The 17,683-nt window shown below is 35.9% G+C and overlaps 1 protein-coding gene across 2 annotated transcripts; it reads right to left on the minus strand.

Moving 5' to 3' along the window:
• Positions 1,741-15,863, minus strand: LOC109233414 (dolichyl-diphosphooligosaccharide--protein glycosyltransferase subunit STT3A). 2 transcript variants are annotated; one of them, XR_002069071.1, is made up of 24 exons: positions 15,669-15,863; positions 15,467-15,529; positions 13,506-13,561; positions 13,329-13,400; positions 13,039-13,144; positions 12,835-12,885; positions 11,979-12,074; positions 11,792-11,851; positions 11,579-11,692; positions 11,254-11,340; positions 10,268-10,371; positions 10,004-10,099; positions 9,130-9,250; positions 8,949-9,029; positions 8,742-8,861; positions 8,428-8,649; positions 6,709-6,852; positions 5,500-5,686; positions 5,319-5,416; positions 4,280-4,359; positions 4,100-4,187; positions 2,261-2,350; positions 2,003-2,179; positions 1,741-1,926 (listed from the first exon to the last, which is right to left on the minus strand). XR_002069071.1 is itself a non-coding variant. In XM_019399277.1 (23 exons), the coding sequence occupies exons 1-23, from the start codon at positions 15,789-15,791 to the stop codon at positions 2,120-2,122; spliced, it is 2,319 nt and encodes a 772-aa protein (XP_019254822.1). In that variant the 5' UTR covers positions 15,792-15,863; the 3' UTR covers positions 1,743-2,119. The 2 variants fall into 2 exon arrangements, 1 of the variants encoding a protein (XP_019254822.1); XM_019399277.1 differs by having other exon boundaries at positions 1,743-2,179.

Raw genomic sequence — 17,683 nt, forward strand, 5'->3', positions numbered from 1 at the left:
ATTGAAGATGACGGAAGTTGAGAAAGTTTGTGAGTTTGCTGTGTTGTGTGCGCCGATCGGAGGCTTCATCTCCTTTGGATTCCATTTGGGTTGCACAAAATTGAGGGGAAAAGTCAGAGAAGTCTTCGTGGTATACCAGGCAAAATCACTGTTTGTGACTAATGGTAGGTGATGTGGGTGAGAAGAATTTTGAGATTGAGCATCGTGTTTTCAGGGAATGGGGGAAGAGAATGGCATGTATCAAAGTAGAGAGAGAAAGAAAATAGTGTAACTGAATAGCGTATTTCGTGGCTTAGGGGTAGGAGGTAACCAAAATTAGATATTTTGCTATAAACGTTAAAAGGTATCTATAGAATATAATTTTTATTAAATAGTATTTATTTAAAATAAATAAGGTGTTAACCTTTGCATATAGGAGGTAAAAATTCCTTGTTTTATCATGACAAGAGCCCCTGACGAAGTGGATTAATGACCCAAAACTCAAGCCCGTTTAAAGATTCATTGCAGAAGGAAGTAAAGTGTAATACTGTGTAAGTTTTTGGCCCATTAACTAAAGCTTAGGATCAAGAATATATATATATTGGGTATTGAAGTTTTGATGATTAACAAAGTTTGATTAAATGTTCAAAGAATCAGGTCCTCAACGTAGCTGCTTAATTGTTCTGAAGAACTAGCTCCTTAGGAGAAAGGACCAGCTCCTCAAGATTGATACTTGTACGTCTGTACACGACAGTAACTTTATCTCAAAGTTACCCAGGTCCGTATTTGGTGGAAGAAGGCTGCTATAAGTGATAAGGGTCATTGCTCAAGAAGATACGGATAATTCAGTCAGAGACAAGAATCCCAAAGCTTGTGGAATCCTTGGAACAGTAGGAGTCCTATCAAAAAGGAAGCTGACTATGAGTAGGACTCCTGGAAGATATCAAGTTGTGTTTTAAATAGGATCAACTTTGGACTTCTGAATTATCCTTTTACACATCTACTAAAGAGTCATAAGTCATTTTACTCGAGTCGAGTACTTGCATTGTATTCTTCCTGGGTCGGTCTAGTGAATGTGTTTTAGGAAATTGAATTGTAATCAAATGTCACAAACAATTTGGAGTGAGTATTTTGCTTTACAAGTTAGAGTAACTTGTGAATCAAATAGGAGTAGTTGATACTTGAGAGTATTTAATTACAATTTTGTAATTGATACATTTTAGCTCATTGTTTTAGTGGAGTTGGAGTTGAAAACCCTGCGTGGTACGTCGTAGTTTTTGCACCTTTTGAGCCGGGTGATTTTCCATGTAAAAATCGCTGTGTTCATTTTATTGCTTGTTTATTTTACGCTTACGGAACACGATAAAGAACCAAGTTCTTTAGTAATCCATACGAGCACACAAATGAACAATATATATGATGTTACGTGTGATGTAGACCTGCCATAGAAGAATGGCAATCGAGATTCTTGAGCCCGAACATAACAACTTAGGACCAAACGAAAAAATGAGAGGAGAAATGAAGACGGTGCTAAGAGCAAATTCGGAGAAAGAAAACTTGCAAGTTGTGAGGAACCCCGAACCAGAAAACAAATATATTGTAATAACAAGGCAGAGTTACCCGGTACGTGAGAGGTAGCAAGTACGCAGTGGGATAATCAAAGTGCGTACAAAATAGGACACCAGTTGTACTTATTTTTTAAAAACAGCTTCTAATGCCTAGGAAAATTGAAAAAATTAAAACTTCGACTTGAGAGTACCAGAGATAAAAAAATGTATAACACTAATATCAGCCGAATAGTTTTAACACTTCAAAAGTCTCAATTACAACTATAGGTGATGGACTCAGATGAGCATTTTGAAAAGTAAACTAATTGGTGCAGTGAGCAATTGATACATGTGATTCCTTGCAAGTATATCAGGAAGGAGCTCCGGGAAAATGTCTTCTCTGTATAATATCAAGGCAATTCAAAACTTGAAGGAAAAGGTAAGAGGATAACGGAATTTAGGATAATTTCACGTACATTTAAAGGAAAAAAGACGCAGCGTTTACAGCACAATCCTTTTCACATGAAAGCTCATCGTATGAAGTATTCCTATCATGAAGCTGATAAATAAAAGTTGCTCGTTATGAGTAGCCTTTAATGCCAGGGATTCTTCTTTCGTGTTGCACTTCTTTTTGAGCTAGCTGAGTTAGATTTCTGCCATTTTTCACAAGAAAAATAGTGGTTTCAGATATCTAAAGATGCATGTATTCGAGAAACAAAGGAGTCCACACATACCGATTTAGACTTCTTTGTCTTTCCACGTATTCTGTTCTTAGGGGGTTTTAGTTTGTATATCCGGACCATCCAGTGGTGAGTAGTAAACACCTGCATAAAATACGTATATAAGGTGAATGACAAGTAGTCCACACAAGGATGAACAAATGCAAGTCATGCACAAATTATTTTTGTGCAATTCCTATACCTGTAAACAGGTTATACAGCCAACATCCTTGCCCCTTCCATGATATTTCATAATATCTATGAATCTACATTGCACTAAGTGTTGTCTACTGATGATTATGGGATATCAGATATCATTGTCTCTTGAATTATTAAAATAGACAATGTAGCAATAACATTAAAATACATCTTAGTACTAATAAGAATATCCTATTCACCTCCGTGTTTCATCTATTAGACCCAGAAAAGAAGTGTCTGTCTTTGTGTGTTTTTGAAAACATCTTAATCTAACATCAACATTAGTAATCTAGGAAATCTAGAACCTGTGATGAATTGCCAAAGTGCTTATTTAAGCCCTCGACTTACTGTTTAAATCAATTCCATTACACAATTGCCCATTGTCCCCAACTCCCACCCCCAACCCCCACCCACTGGTATCTTTGCTTTCTTGTAGCATCCCTTCTTCCCACCAACCGCCCAAAAGGAACAAAGAATCGGGGAAAATAGAGAATCAACACGCCCCTCCCTCTTTGTTCTCCATGAAATGCAATAAAAACAGATTAGGACATAAGGACATGTACAGTTCTGATAAACATTCATATTTCCAATCTACGGAACAATCTCATTTTCCTTCTCACTGTTTTGTCCTCAAATTTCCAGATAAATGACTAGCCAAGGATTACTGGATCACCTCATTGACAAAAGCCACAAACAGCAGCAGAATCCAAACCAGATCTCAAACATTCAAGTTATGCAGCAACTGAGCAGCATTCACAATCTAACTAAAAAGCAAAGCAGGTACCGACACTGGTAGTTATGCCCTTCCATCACTATTAATTGGGAGTTAATGCTGAGAGTAAATCATCCATCCTTTTTCACTCCTTCCAAAATTAAGGTTTGCTATCAATTAGTTAGATCGGCGAGGTATATTGCAGGTGAGAAAATTTGAAGTGGAGAAATCAGCACCTCTCCAAGGCCCCTTATCAAAGAATTTATTTATAATATTCATATGATCTTGAATAGCTCATCAATGGATTATTTCATGTATGCGGGTGTTTGTCAAATCTGTTTTTAAAACGTTTTTCCTGAGCCGAGGGTCTATCGAAAACAACCTCTACCTCCACAAGGTAGGGGTAAGGTCTTCGTACACCCCACCCTCCCCCGACCCCACTTGTGGAATCACACTGGGTATGTTGTTGTTGTTGTATTTAATAAAATCTTATTACTTGATTAAAGAACATGGAATTTTTCATCAGTAAAGTTTAGTGGGTCCAGGTGTAAACTGCAAGTAGAGACATCAACATTCTTGTCTATGGAATAGTAATATGTTTGATCTCATAGTATGTAAAATATACATTCATTTTTAGGCTAATTCCATGGACAAATATCCTTAACAGAGCTCCTATTCGCCCCTCCTCTGAACAAACAGGGCCAGTGATAAGCCCGATGAAGCAAATAAGTCATGTGTGCAGAAAAATGCTTTAGCAAACTTTAGTTGTTTCACAATCAATTTCTACCACGCGGCCCAGAAATCAAAATTATAATTGGAAGACAATTCATATGGCGTTTTGGGAGCTGCAAAGATTCAATGCAACATAGCTTCACAACTACAAGCTGCACTACTTCATTTACTACAAAGGCAATCTTTCAATAAAAATATGCTGTAATGCTTACCTCGTCAAAGTGGGTGAGCTTAAAATGTTTCTTTCCAATTTCAGTCCGCCTTACTCTATCGAAACCCTTCCCATCAGTCTCCACAAACCTAAAGCACAAAATAGAGAATGTGTGAATAATTTGATGTTCATGCCCAAAAGCCACCAAATATAAACGTGAGTGTTCTCAAGAATTTAGCACCTGTAATAAGATAGTTTGTACATAAGGCAGTTCAGCATGGTTGGAGTAGCCATAGAATCAATCCGGTACTGGCCGTCTCTCTTTCAAAAGAGAAGGAAATGATTAATGGAATTGAAACTATGATTCCAAGATAAACTCAAACATCAATTATGTAGCTCTTAGTGCTTAAGAGCAAGAACTTGATAACAGATATTTGACGCGCAATAACACGCTGAGAAACATTGTTGTAGCTCTTACAGCCCAAGACCAAGAGCATGAACTTGATAAACAATTCATAAATGGCTCGAAAACTGGTTAAAACTTAAAGAAAGGCAACCGCGTCCTATGATAAAGCTATCAGAGCCTATGAATGTTCATTCTCAACAAAAAGAAAACAAGAGCCTGTGAATGTTCCAGAAGGAAGAATCCTTAATCAGCCTAGAACTGGCCTCATAAAATATATTATTAAGAAAGCAACAAAAAAACTACCAATCAAAGATCAGGGTACATTCTCAGAGATCTCCATGGTTAAAAAAAAAATCTTGATGGGATATACAGCACAAGTTTACAGTCTGTTGAGCCCTCCCAAAGAAAAAAGAAAGTCTACTGCTCAGCTGTCATATAAATATACTCCCTCCTTTTCAATTTTTATGACGTAGTTTGACTCAGCGGTGAGTTTAAAGAAAAAAAGGAAGAGTTTTTTAAACTTGTGGTCTTAAACATGCCATAATATTTGTGAGGCTATAAGAGATTTGTAACTTACCGGATTACACATTTCATAACATTTGTGTCACTATAAAAGCTTCTCATTAAATGTAAAATGAGTAAAATGGTAAATTTGAAGTTAAATTGTTTTCAAATATAGAAATGTGTCATTATTTTTTGAACGGGCTAATAAGGAAAGTATGTCATGTAATTGAAACGGAGGAGTAGTATTTTACAAGTATGCTCATATTTGCAGATCAAAGTAAATTATTAATAGCCACTGCATCAAGTTCAGAAACAAACAACAGTCAATCAGAAGGCCAAGAAGGAAGTTGGTTAAAGGAAAATCACGCACCAGATAATCAGGCTCCTTGATATGAGGGAAGACGCCCCCACCTATTCTAACCATCCAGAGGAACTTGTTGATGTCATCACTGGGATACCCAACAAGACCTGAAGTTGATGGTAGGCATTAGACTTGAAGGCTAAACAATAAGAAGTCTTGGTTGAGCTTGAGCAACATTACGAGTACCAACCTCCAAAGACAACAAGAACATATTTTACATCCAAAGAATTGAAGATTTCCCAGGCTGCTTTTTCAGGAGAGGACATGGCTGTACCAACTGTTGCTATGTGTGTATTATTCCAGGTGTTATTATCAACAATAACAGTGCGATTTGCCATGGCAGTCGTCTGATAGCCATAGTCCCACCATGATGCCACCTGAAAAGAGTTAACAGAACGACACATACATCAGTGTTTGAGCTCGCACACACACATACATTATGTATGCATGTAGCAGGAAAATAACTGCAAACACTGAATAATTACTTGGGTAAAAGAATTGAAAATGAAGCAACGAAGTAATTTACCGAGTAAAAGACCATTTTGATCACATATAAAACTATATTCAATTTTGATTCAAATGAACAAATTTAAGTTTCTAATTTAGATATAATGACTAGCTTGCTCACACTGTATTTCTAATTTCGCATCACACCAATCATTAACATATGCATCCATAGCATTTTCTAAATTATATCGTTTTGCCTTATTGCTGTGCTCCTTCTTTCTCAAGAAGGAACCTTCTTCATAGGAATTTCAAGAAGGAACCTGTGGACCTTATGAATTCATCTAATACTAAAAAAAACAATTGTAGGTTGGCTGGTTTTTGCTAAGATGCACGCCTCAGCACTCCACTAAAGCACCACATAAGTCATCGGAGCCCCAATTTGTACTCCGCCTCTCCTTACGGCGAGCATGCTTCATGTAAACTTTTGGCAGCAAAGGTTGACATTAATTTATGAAGCCAACTCCAAATTCGTGTTCCAATATCAGCTGTGACTGTGAGGGTCTAATTACTCATTGAATGCCAACTGGGTTTGAACAACAATCTTCAGATCACACATTCTTTAGTATTCCATCTCTCTGGAAAACAAAACCCCAATAGAATCTTGGCTAGTATTCCACCAATAATCTCAGAAAGTTAAATAGTTACCTAAGAATATTCTAAAAAGATATTTTCAGCTGGTACAAATTACCAAGCGACATCAAACTTTCAGACAAGCAAATATAATAAATTACTAGCTGAATTGAGTCCATCTGAAAATATACTTTAAGCAAAGTAAAAAAGCAAATTCTTGGCCACCAGTACAATATCTTACTGCACCACCATATATCTAATAACCGCACCGTCATCACATCCATTCCAAAAGTAAACCAGAAATTTGTGCAACAGAACTTACTTTATCATCTACATCAGTATTGTGGCTCAACCATGCATAAGCCTCTCTGAAGTCATCAAATACATGAAGTCCATCATGCGAATGTGATGTTAGGACAATAGATGGAGCTGAATAAGCTTCCGCAGCTGCCCAGACACAATGAACCTATAAGGAAATTTAGTTATAGATTAATTAAGTCAACAAAGAAATAAAAGTATAATACAATTACCTTTTTCTCAAAAAAAGTCAACAAAGAAATGCAAATGGCATAAGGTATTTCCATTGATTCCTTTGGAATTTAGGTAACAATTATCAGCTGATTTGTTGTCATGTAATCTGTGCTTACTTTGAGATGCCGTGTTCCCCCCCCCCCCCCCCCCCCCAATTTTCAGACAGCACATGAGCGGGACAAGCAATTTGTTCAAAGTCATCAAATTGAGATATTCATCAAAGACAGCTATCAAATTTCATCTACAAACTGACAGACTATGTATTGCTATAGGAAATTGTATTTCCTCTTGCCTTAAAACCAGGTTTGCATTTCAGCAAGTACATACAAAAAAGAATTTAGAGCTTTCTGTTTCTGTCATTTCCTGAGCCGTAAGTTTAAGATGTTTCCCTCACTAGGAAATGAGGACTGCAGCACATGCCAACAGTGAGTTCCTAGAACTTTTCATTTATTTTATTAGTTTACTATAACATATACCCATAAAAGAAGTGTACCTACGACATAAATAGATCATCCTTCATTTGCAGCTATTTCTATCTCTATATCTCTATCAACAAAACAAAAAGGTAGCTCACGCAGGGATCAAACCTAGGACATATGTTCCTAATCATTCCAAGGGCACAGTTCCCATGGAAAGCATGTAAGCAACCCAGGACATATGTTCCTAATCATCCCCAGGGAAGAGTTCCCACTGAAAGCACAACTGTTAGCCACGGCTAAGTTGGGTTGCATGTTGGGTTGTTTCATGTGTCCGGAGGTAGTCAATCATCCTACAGTCCCTTCTCTCACCAATCTCTGTGTGTGCGTGTATGTGCGCTTAATTTACTGACCAAGTTACTCATCAGCCTTAAAGCAGCAATCTATCAATAAAGGAATGCACTACCAAAGTTAACTAACTTGTACTGAGGAAGGACTTCCTGTATAGAGTTTGATCTCTATTTTCTCCTATTCAGGATAGGTCAGCATTAATTCCCTATCCACTCTTTCCCTTATATTCTCAGAAACAACTAGGAAAAGTGATGGCTGATACATGAATGAAAAGGGAGATAGCATCCAGATTGCCAAGCAATGAGGGGAAAATTCTTTTCTTGAGGAAAAAAGAAAAAAAGTTTGTTTTCCTCAGTGGGATAGAATCCTCCAAATATTAGTAATGTGACACCCTGACCTAAGGCATGGACCATCATCTAGCTATTGAATTTGAAGCTTGACTAGTCTTAAGAGCTTGCTTTCTCCAAGTAACTTTGTCAGCGAATCAACAGAAAAAGGTAGCAATTAACAATTGTACCGTTAAAAGAACTAAAAATAGTCGCTTATTTAATAATTAATCTACTGACAAGCACCACCTCAACCAAGCCAAATTATTATGACATATTTCCTCTAAAAATGTTATCATTATCAGACCGGAAAGAAAAAGAATTTAATTCATAGTATATGTAAACATAATAAAGGAATTACTACATGGGAATGATATAGCTGCAGGTAATCCATCATGGCAGAGCAAAGGTACATACCACATAAAAGGCACCCAGCAACATAAGTAAAAGAATAGCAACAACAGAAGCCTCCATGGGTAACATCAAAAGCCTCCTCTCACTTTTAGCAACAATAGGAGTTTTTTCCACATTCTCCTTTTCTTTCTTCTTTTTTCTTGAAGCTTTTTCCTTTGGTGGTTCTTCAATTTTATCAGGCTTCACCACATCATTCTGTGTAACACCATTACCAGTATCCCCTGCCTTGATAGCGAACAAAATGACAAGTATTAGTTCGGAATTATCAAATAGCTAACGATTGGCATAACCTTCTAAAGAACAACAAAGACACTTACATCAACCTGTTTACCAATTGATGCAAATTTGATTGATCGAGTAAAAACATCAAAAGCTGATGACAGAGCAATCCCAGACATTATACATGCCGCTGGGGCCAGTACAAGCATTAGGCGGACCTGTGATTTCAGCAAATGGAATGATGCTCAATAGGGGAGCTTAAAGAAAATAGAAGAAACAAGCCAGAAAATCTTGATATCCCTTACCATAACGCCAGAAAAGTAAACTGAAGTCACTAAATAAAGAATCACAAAGGAGCTAGCATCAGTCAGCGGCAAAAAGCATGCCTGCACATGGCAAAAGGAAAGATTGATTCAAAGCCTAGAGAAAGATAAAATTAACAACATGAGAAAGTCAAGATAAATGGAACTGAAGATTGACACTTACAATAATGCCTGCGGGGACCAAGAATGCTAATACATTTATGTCCATAAAGTAAGAAGGCCAAGTAGGTGGTTGATGTTCGCTAACACTGGCAATAATTGGTATATACTTGCTCGCATAAGTTCTGTCTCAATTCAAAGACAAAAACAGACAGAAAGTTGCTTCAGTACGCTGCATGGGTGAATATAAGTATAAAAAAGAGCAATGGCACCAGAATCAATAAGAATTTTAGTCAGAATTGTGGAATCTTATATCTCCTAGAAGCAGCGCCCCCAGAATTTAACAAGGGACAAAAGGCCCGAAAAGCACAAAGTAGAGATTCCAAGATTTTTAAGAGCGACTAGAAGCAGGGGCTTTAGTTACAAGCAAGAAGGTACATGTACAATTTAAGGAAAATTAAAAATTACACAACATTCATGAATTGAGTACTTATAACATCAAAAATCCCATTAATATTACTAATTTCTACATCCAACAGTCCAAAAAAATACATCAATAAAACCTACTTCAACAAGCCGATAGAAAGATAAGTTCTCAAAACAGTAGCAGAAGAGGATTGTACACTAGCAAAGAAAAACGTTGAGACACAGCAGTAGACGAAGAGCCATTGCATGGCAAAGTAGAAGAAGACAATGATAACAAGGATAACAAGTAGAAGACTAAAGCATACTTGGAGAGGAGTCCTAAGTCCGAACACAAAGATAGCAAAAGCTTTTTTATCCTATTTTCTCTTCTTTTTTCCACCTTTAAAGTCAAATTCAAAAACGAGATCGCTTTTCACTTGAATCACTGTGTCCTCTTTTTGCAGTAGGAAACTAAAGAAAATGTAAAGTAACCATAGAAGATGACAACACGGATCATGAAGCAAGGAGCATACGGGTCAAGCAGGCTAAGGCTTCGTCCACTCCATCCCTTTGTTGGGCTAGAGGCAACAAGTGCAATTAGCACAGCTACCACAGCGCAGCAAACAATCCTGAATAACGAAAAAAGAAGCAATCATCACCAGAGCAAATAACAGAATTCAAGCACAGAAATAAATTAATGAACAGGGGTTGATCCAATTAAATTCATTAAATGTCCACTAGGCATTTATTCTAGGCATGAGTATAGCAAGCTACTCATATAAATTTGATGAGCTTACAAGCCTGCAGATATAACAAGAGTCACAGCTACTTTGAACATTTTTGGTGTGAGAATCCCTTTGATGTAATAGACAAGCCCCACAACATTGAGAATTATGAACACCTGACACAGCCATCAGAAATTTCAGCGCACATGTTAATTTAATGAGGACCCAGAAATGTCCATAACAATTGCAAACATGGTCAGATTGGTTTGTATTCTAGATATCATCACAAATATAATCATTCATTTTCATTTAAAAGTGTTTCCTGTCATCCATTTAACTATCCCACCCCATAAAGGCAACTAAGCTACTTTTCTAGTATTCCAGCAATCTTCTTTCATAAAGATAAGGAACTTCCTAGTTCCTTTTTCTAATCTGCCCCTTTTATAAAAGCTGATAATCACAAAGCATAGTAGAATAAGACATAGACTAGTATATGTATATGTGTTTAATCTAATGCTCCGACAAAACATATTAAAATGGCCTTAGTTTGAGTTAGAAAGAGGTTGAAGTAGCTCAAGTTTATTATATTATTAATTGTGAGTGGGACCAAAGTAGAAGTAGTCTATACTTTCAATGAATTTAAACTTTTAATCTCATCATGTGATACCGCATTTCAAATGAAATGGAAAAATGTATTGGATATTTGTTTAGAAAGGCTTTACATTGAGTAGATAGAATTTTGAAATCTACTAAGCAAGAAAGTAGGGACTGGATGGAGAGGAAGGCAGTGGTAATGAAAAAGTAGCACTACAATCATAATCATACAACCCAAAACCATGCAATCCCAATGCAACAAGATGATTTCAGCCTGATGATTCTAATATCCTCACACTTCAATCATGAAATAAGGACAGCCAAGGCTAATCTCGAGTCTCGACGAAATGTGGTACGTTGAGAATATCTTAAAGTAGGCTGATAATATGCAAGAACACATCATCAATCATGTATGCTCGACCACGACTGAACTGCTGAGATAAAGGAGTAGAAATGAACCTTACCAGAAATGAAGCAAAATGTTCTGATGTCATGACTGCATTAAAACCTACAACAGGGACCAAAGCAGCCAATAGCGTTCCCAAGATAACCTGCAGCCGTACGATAGTTAGAAGAATAAAACAAACTCAACTTTGTGGAAAATTTGTAAATGGCAATGTATTGAGACCAGAAGATTTTAATGCCTTGACGGAGGAAATTTACTCATTAAAACACTCCTTTTAAGATGACACAAAACTTTATGAATATTTTTGCAAACAAATTGACTTTGGAATCACCACTGCAAATTGTTATCAATAAAGCATAAGGTTCCCAGGCACTAGTACTTACCAATGGAGCATAGGCAATGTAAAGCCGTGAAGAATAGCGCCCTGTTACGATGCAAAGTAGGGCGTGCATTGGAATAAGGTTTATAATAAAGGTATATCCTCCCCATGAGCAAACCTGAAATAACATGGAACTACGATAAATTCGAAAGCAAAGATATAGTAAAGAACAGAATGAGGTAAAATAAGCAATCACCATGAGGAAGTAAATGCCTACCATGTAAAAGTATGCCAAGGCATTTAGAGTAGCATAAAAGAGGGAACCCGTGTTCAGTGTCTGCACCAAACAATCACCATCATTCCACCAAAATAAAAGTGGAACACCAAAATCTTAACGATAGAAGGACAGACACCGGAAATATTGCATGTAACACAACTAAGTTAAAAGCTGAACATGACTGAACCTTTATATAGAGATAGAAAGTGAAGATCAAGGCAAATATGGCCACAGCTTCATTGTCGTAGCTTCCGGCCACTGATCGAGATATGTAGGACGGAACCTACAGGCAGCATGAAAAATGAAACTCACCACTGTAACAAAGTAGACTAGCAATTTTTCCCGAATAAAAGGTAAGTCTAGACTACCAAATATTTTGTAAAGCCAAAACAAGATGCTACTTTCTTTTTGAGAAAGAAAAATGCTACATTGTCCTAAAAGTGTAAAGAAGCTTTGGTAGAGAATGTAGAGTCTATAGTGGATATTATTGGGTCTTTGTAACTACCACAAGTGGAGGTTGATCCCAGCATGTATTTGGTGGACAATTTGGTTGGAGAGAAATTCAAGATGCTTTGAAGATAGAGCTAACTCTGAACAGAAGATCAAGGCGAATTGTATATTTTTGTTTTACTTTTGGTGTAAAGAAGCTCTGGTAGAGAATGTAGAGTCTATAGTGGATATTATTGGGTCTTTGTAACTACCACAAGTCCGGGTTTGCGTTTTTGCTCTTTTTCGAGGGTCTTGTAACTATCTTTAACCTTTAGCATAATCTTTATGCTAAAGGTTTCTCTACTTAATTTATAAAACTTGTTACCTTCTCAAAAAAAAGAGTATAATAAGTTAAAGTAAGGTATAATGAAGATTAAAAGAAGGTATAATAATGTTGGCTGAGGGCTTGAGTACACATTTGTGCAGTGGCAGGCACCCAATAGTTTGTGTTCTTTCTGAACCCAATGCATCCAACATAAAAGCTAAAACCATCCAAGGGTCATGCAACTCACGTTTTGGAATCATCAAATGAAAATGCATGCAAAAGAATTTACCATGGCTAATAGAGCTGCAGCAGTTAGTCCAGCCCCAGGCCCTTTAACTTCCTACAAAAGCAGAGTCGTATGACTTAGAGCTCTCGCTTCACAACAGAGAAATTTTTTTAGGTTGCTACACTTTCACGAGAACAAAAGCAACAAGAAGCATCTATGTCAATTTGGTAAAGTGAAAAAAAGATTTAATCAAGCCAGATAACGAACCTTTGTCAGAAGGTATGTTGCCCAAGCAGCAAAGGCAGAGAATGTAGGAGCAGTAAATACACAAACAGTTTCCACAGAAAGAGGAATATTCAGAGAATTAAGTATCCTGCCAATAAATATATAGATAAAACCATTATCCCCTTGGTGCCTGAATATCATAACACTCAAAGATAAGGAAACGAGGTGGATGAATTGATCAGTTCATAAGTTTAAACACAACAAAGATTCCCATAATCTGAAGACTGGTAACTAGAAAAGAGTGTGCAAGAATAATGATCCATAATACACACCACCACAAGGTGCCAGCGGTCAATGTCAGTCCAGGGTAAACAGTTCCACCAATCACTCGTCCAAGTGGATACCTATCAGAGAAGGAAAACTTAATTACCTGTCATTTTCAATTAAGAACTTATAAGTCATGACAACATTGTGTGGAATAACTAATTCACTCCTACAATCGTAATTACCAGGTCCGATCATCAAACCAATTCCAGAAGTCGTAAATTCCATTCTTTGTCAGAAACTGCAGTTGGCAAAGCGTGGTTATACTTCAGATTGTTTTGTGGTACCGACAAACATTTAATATGAATACTAGTAAAATAACAATAATTAAATGATAATTATTATCATCCAGGGAAATGCCCAACAAGAACGGAGAGCGAGATACAACTTTTCTGAGGGAGATAAAATTCTAATTAAGTAAGCAGCAAAAAAAAAGCTTCATGATTACAGATATCCAAGATTAGCACCACAAATTGACAGTGTAAAATATGAAAAATCTATAGCATAAGAATTCAAAAAGTGATGACCTAAAACAAACTTTTTACAGGATAGCTTAATCAAAACACTCAGAAGGAGCACTAAAGTTCATCTGACCTACTCCAACGTTAATTCAGTATCAACGGACACCATACTTCCCAAAATCAGTATGTTCTTTTTGGGTAGTCAAAATTAGTACGAATAACTGCACCATACCGACAGATTATTATAGCTAAAAGCTCATATAACTTACAGATTGACTAATTCCAAAGTGGAAATAAGCTTTCTCTTGCCAGTTCTTCTAAAGTACCCAATTTACTAGTTTCCATGAATAATAGTGTAAATGTTGGAAAGGAAGTCCCACTTTTTGCGCCCAGAACTAGACATTCTAACAAACACCTACTGAAGGTAAATTGACCAAATAATGACTTATGTAGCTTTGCAGGGCATCTAAATATACATAATGGACTTATCAACTTTGAAAACTTTACGGTGTTCGCATTATATGGTAAGTAAAGCAAATTTAATCTTCTACGAGCTACCATCTTGTCTATCCTGGAAGTAAATTAAGGACACTACAACTTCCGCGAATTTCTCATTAATGATAGTACGCAAGGATGCCACTAAAATTTGTCAATGTAGTTCTAATTACTCGCCCATCCCATTAAACTGTCCAATGATTGGACAAGGTTATTGAGAGAGGATTGAAATATCATAGTACATTTCAAATAGAATAGATCCAGAAATAAAGTTAATATTTTTTGAATGGGTTTAACTTTGTATGGTATAAAAGCTCACCCATGATACCCTTGAGAAGATATTATAGCATATAAAAGAGTGTGGAGAAATTCCCCATCGGTTAACATTAAAGGTACTACTAACGTAGTACAATACGAGATGTGTGCTAGGCACATGTCATGAGTTTGAAGTTTGAATTAGGATAGAACATCACAATGAAACTGCCCCACAAGAAGACCATATCTGGTATTTAAGTGTAGCGGGTAGATGGGTGAGCTGTGGGTTGGTTATCCACCGAGTTTGAATTAGTTTCAGTTAATCCAAGAAAATGAAGTGGAGAAAAAGGGTTCCTCATTAAGTAACGCGTATATTGAGGCATAGTTGATTGAATGATCGTGGATAGAAAACAGAACGTATTCTATCTTCATGTTTTCTTCAGTAACATTTATTCTATTTAATACTGTATCAAAGCACTCAACAGAAAACAATGACAATATATAATGTACATCCACTTCTTTTTGTGACGATGGTGTCCGGGCCAGCTTAAGTGTACTCCACTAGGAACATGCTACTCCACCAGCACAAGTATCGGGTAACTGTGCCCTTGAACGCTTAATGTAAATGCATCAACCTGCTTATATTGCACCTAATTATACACTTCACTTTTTCAAGTCATAGGATCTATTGTTGTTGAACGTTAAATTCTTCTCATGCATCCTTGACCCTAAATTCAGCTCAATGCAAATAGTTCTTATAAGCATTCTCTAAAAAAGAGCCAAAATGTACGATCCAGTCCTCGCTCTATCACTCTAATAAGTACATTTATGCTGCAGTACATCATCTAAAATAAAATAACAAAAAATATAGTACCACATAAATAAAATTAATTACTTTAGACTTCTCAAAAAAAAATAAAGAATAAAAGCCAAACCTGAGTAACTCTGTAATTGAAATAAGGATCGAACTCGTGAATAACACTTTCATACTTAATCACCTGTTGAAAAGCACAAATCAATCACACGTGATCAAATGAAATTATAAAAATGCTGGAAAATAAGAAAATCAAAAATCAGATCCAAATTACACGCTAGGAAATTAATTTCAAATAATAGATTTGAATTAAAGGAACTTACGGAGAAAAGACGGATCGAGAAAGCGAGAACGCCGATGAGAATGAGAATGAATAATGAGAAGACATTGCCGAAAGCCTGACGGAGGCTTGACGGCGTCACTACGGTATCTGAAGAGGCCGCCATTAACGGCCAACTGAAAGCTTTGGAGTTTGGAGCTAAAGAGAGTGACAGTGCAGTTGCGCGCAGGGTTTTTGGTCTTTGAGAAGACTTTGTAGCAGCTGACATTTGAAAAGACGGATTAGTCCTCCGATTTAACTAAAATAACAAAACTAGTCCCTTAATTATGTTCTTGAACAGTTTTGACCTTTTAAGTTTGAGAGCAATTCTAGCCTTTGTCAAATATTTAACAAACTCATATTATTAAATTAAAAGAAAATTTTGAACGAAATGATTTAATAAAAAATACCACCCATCAAATACAAAAAGTTATAGCACCAAAAGCTATACTAGACACTAAAAATATATTAAAAATAACTTAAATTACACCTAAAATAATACAATCGAAATAAAAATAGACCAAAACTGTAAAAATTGCAATGCACCTCTAGATGTGAGATCTCCTTAATAGCATGTTTGGCCAAGCTTTTTTTTGTGCCAAAAGTGCTTTTTTGGCCAAAAGCACTTTTGGCCAAAAATTGAGGTGTTTGGCCAAGCTTTTGGAAGGAAAAAAAGTGCTTTTGAGGAGAAGCAAAAGCAGTTTTGGAGAAGCAGAAAAAAGTAGCTTCTCTGCAAAAGCACTTTTCTGAGAAGCACTTTTGAGAAAAATACACTTAGAAGCAGTTTTCAAAAGCTTGGCCAAAAACTAATTACTGCTCAAAAGTGTTTTTCAAATTAATTAGCCAAACACAAACTACTTCTCACCAAAAACATTTTTTTAAAAGGGATTTTTACATTCCCATGCCATATAGTAAACTATATTACCCTCCATGCTTAACTTTTAATATAATTACCTTTTATATACCTAATTACTATTTATGTACATTTTAGGAGTCTTAATGGTATTAATTAGTCTCCTATTTAAATCTACCGTATATTCCCACTCCCCCAAGTTTCTCTCTCCAAATCTCACCCCACTCACCCACGTATCAAACCACACCCCACGATTTCCTCTTCAATCACCCACTATTTCCTCTTCTAAAACCAGCGAAAATCTGTAACCCCTCCATCATTGACAACCATTAAAAAAGCTTTGAAGCTTTGAATTCGAATTTGGGTTTTCAAAAGACATTGTTTGTTTGGATTGGATGTTGTCGCAAAGAATTGAGAATTTTCTCTACGTCTCTCTCTATCTCTCAGTCCCAAATTTCAGTAATATAAAGCAAAGAAAAAGAGAGCAGCAATTCCACCATTGACAGCCATTAAAAAGCTCTGAAGCTTTGAATTCGAATTTGGGTTTTCAAAAATCATTATTTGTTTGGATTGGGTGTTGTTGCAAATAATTGAGAATATGGTTTGGAGTTTATATCTCAATTTTGAGGGGTTTTGGTGAAGATTATACTTGGTTTTGGCTGAATTTCATATTGAAACTCGAAGAAGAAGAAGAAGAAGAAGAAGAAGAAGAAGAAGAAGAAGAAGAAGACATACATTATATTGCAGAAATTGTAGAAAAATTGTATTCTTTTGTTTGTTTATTTTTCTTTTATTCATTTAACTACTGTATGAAAGTTGAACAACATTGTATAAAAATTGTATTTAAGTGGTATTATATTGTAGTTGTATATAACTGAGTAGAAATAATGTACGAAAATTGGAGATAAGTTGTATAATATATAATTAGTTGTATAAAATTTATTTTTACTATGTATAAATCAAATACAAAATATACAAAAGACATATTATATAAAATTTGTATTTAAGTTGTATGTTATTGTAGTTGTATTTAATAGGTAGAAATAATGTGTGAAAGTTGTAGATAAGTTGTATAATATATAATTAGTGGTATGAAATTTATTTTTACTATATATAAATCAAATATAAAATATACAAAAGACATATTGTATAAATTTTGTATAAAA

Source organism: Nicotiana attenuata, chromosome 10 (assembly GCF_001879085.1).
Source record: "Nicotiana attenuata strain UT chromosome 10, NIATTr2, whole genome shotgun sequence".
NCBI classification, from domain to species: domain Eukaryota; kingdom Viridiplantae; phylum Streptophyta; class Magnoliopsida; order Solanales; family Solanaceae; genus Nicotiana; species Nicotiana attenuata.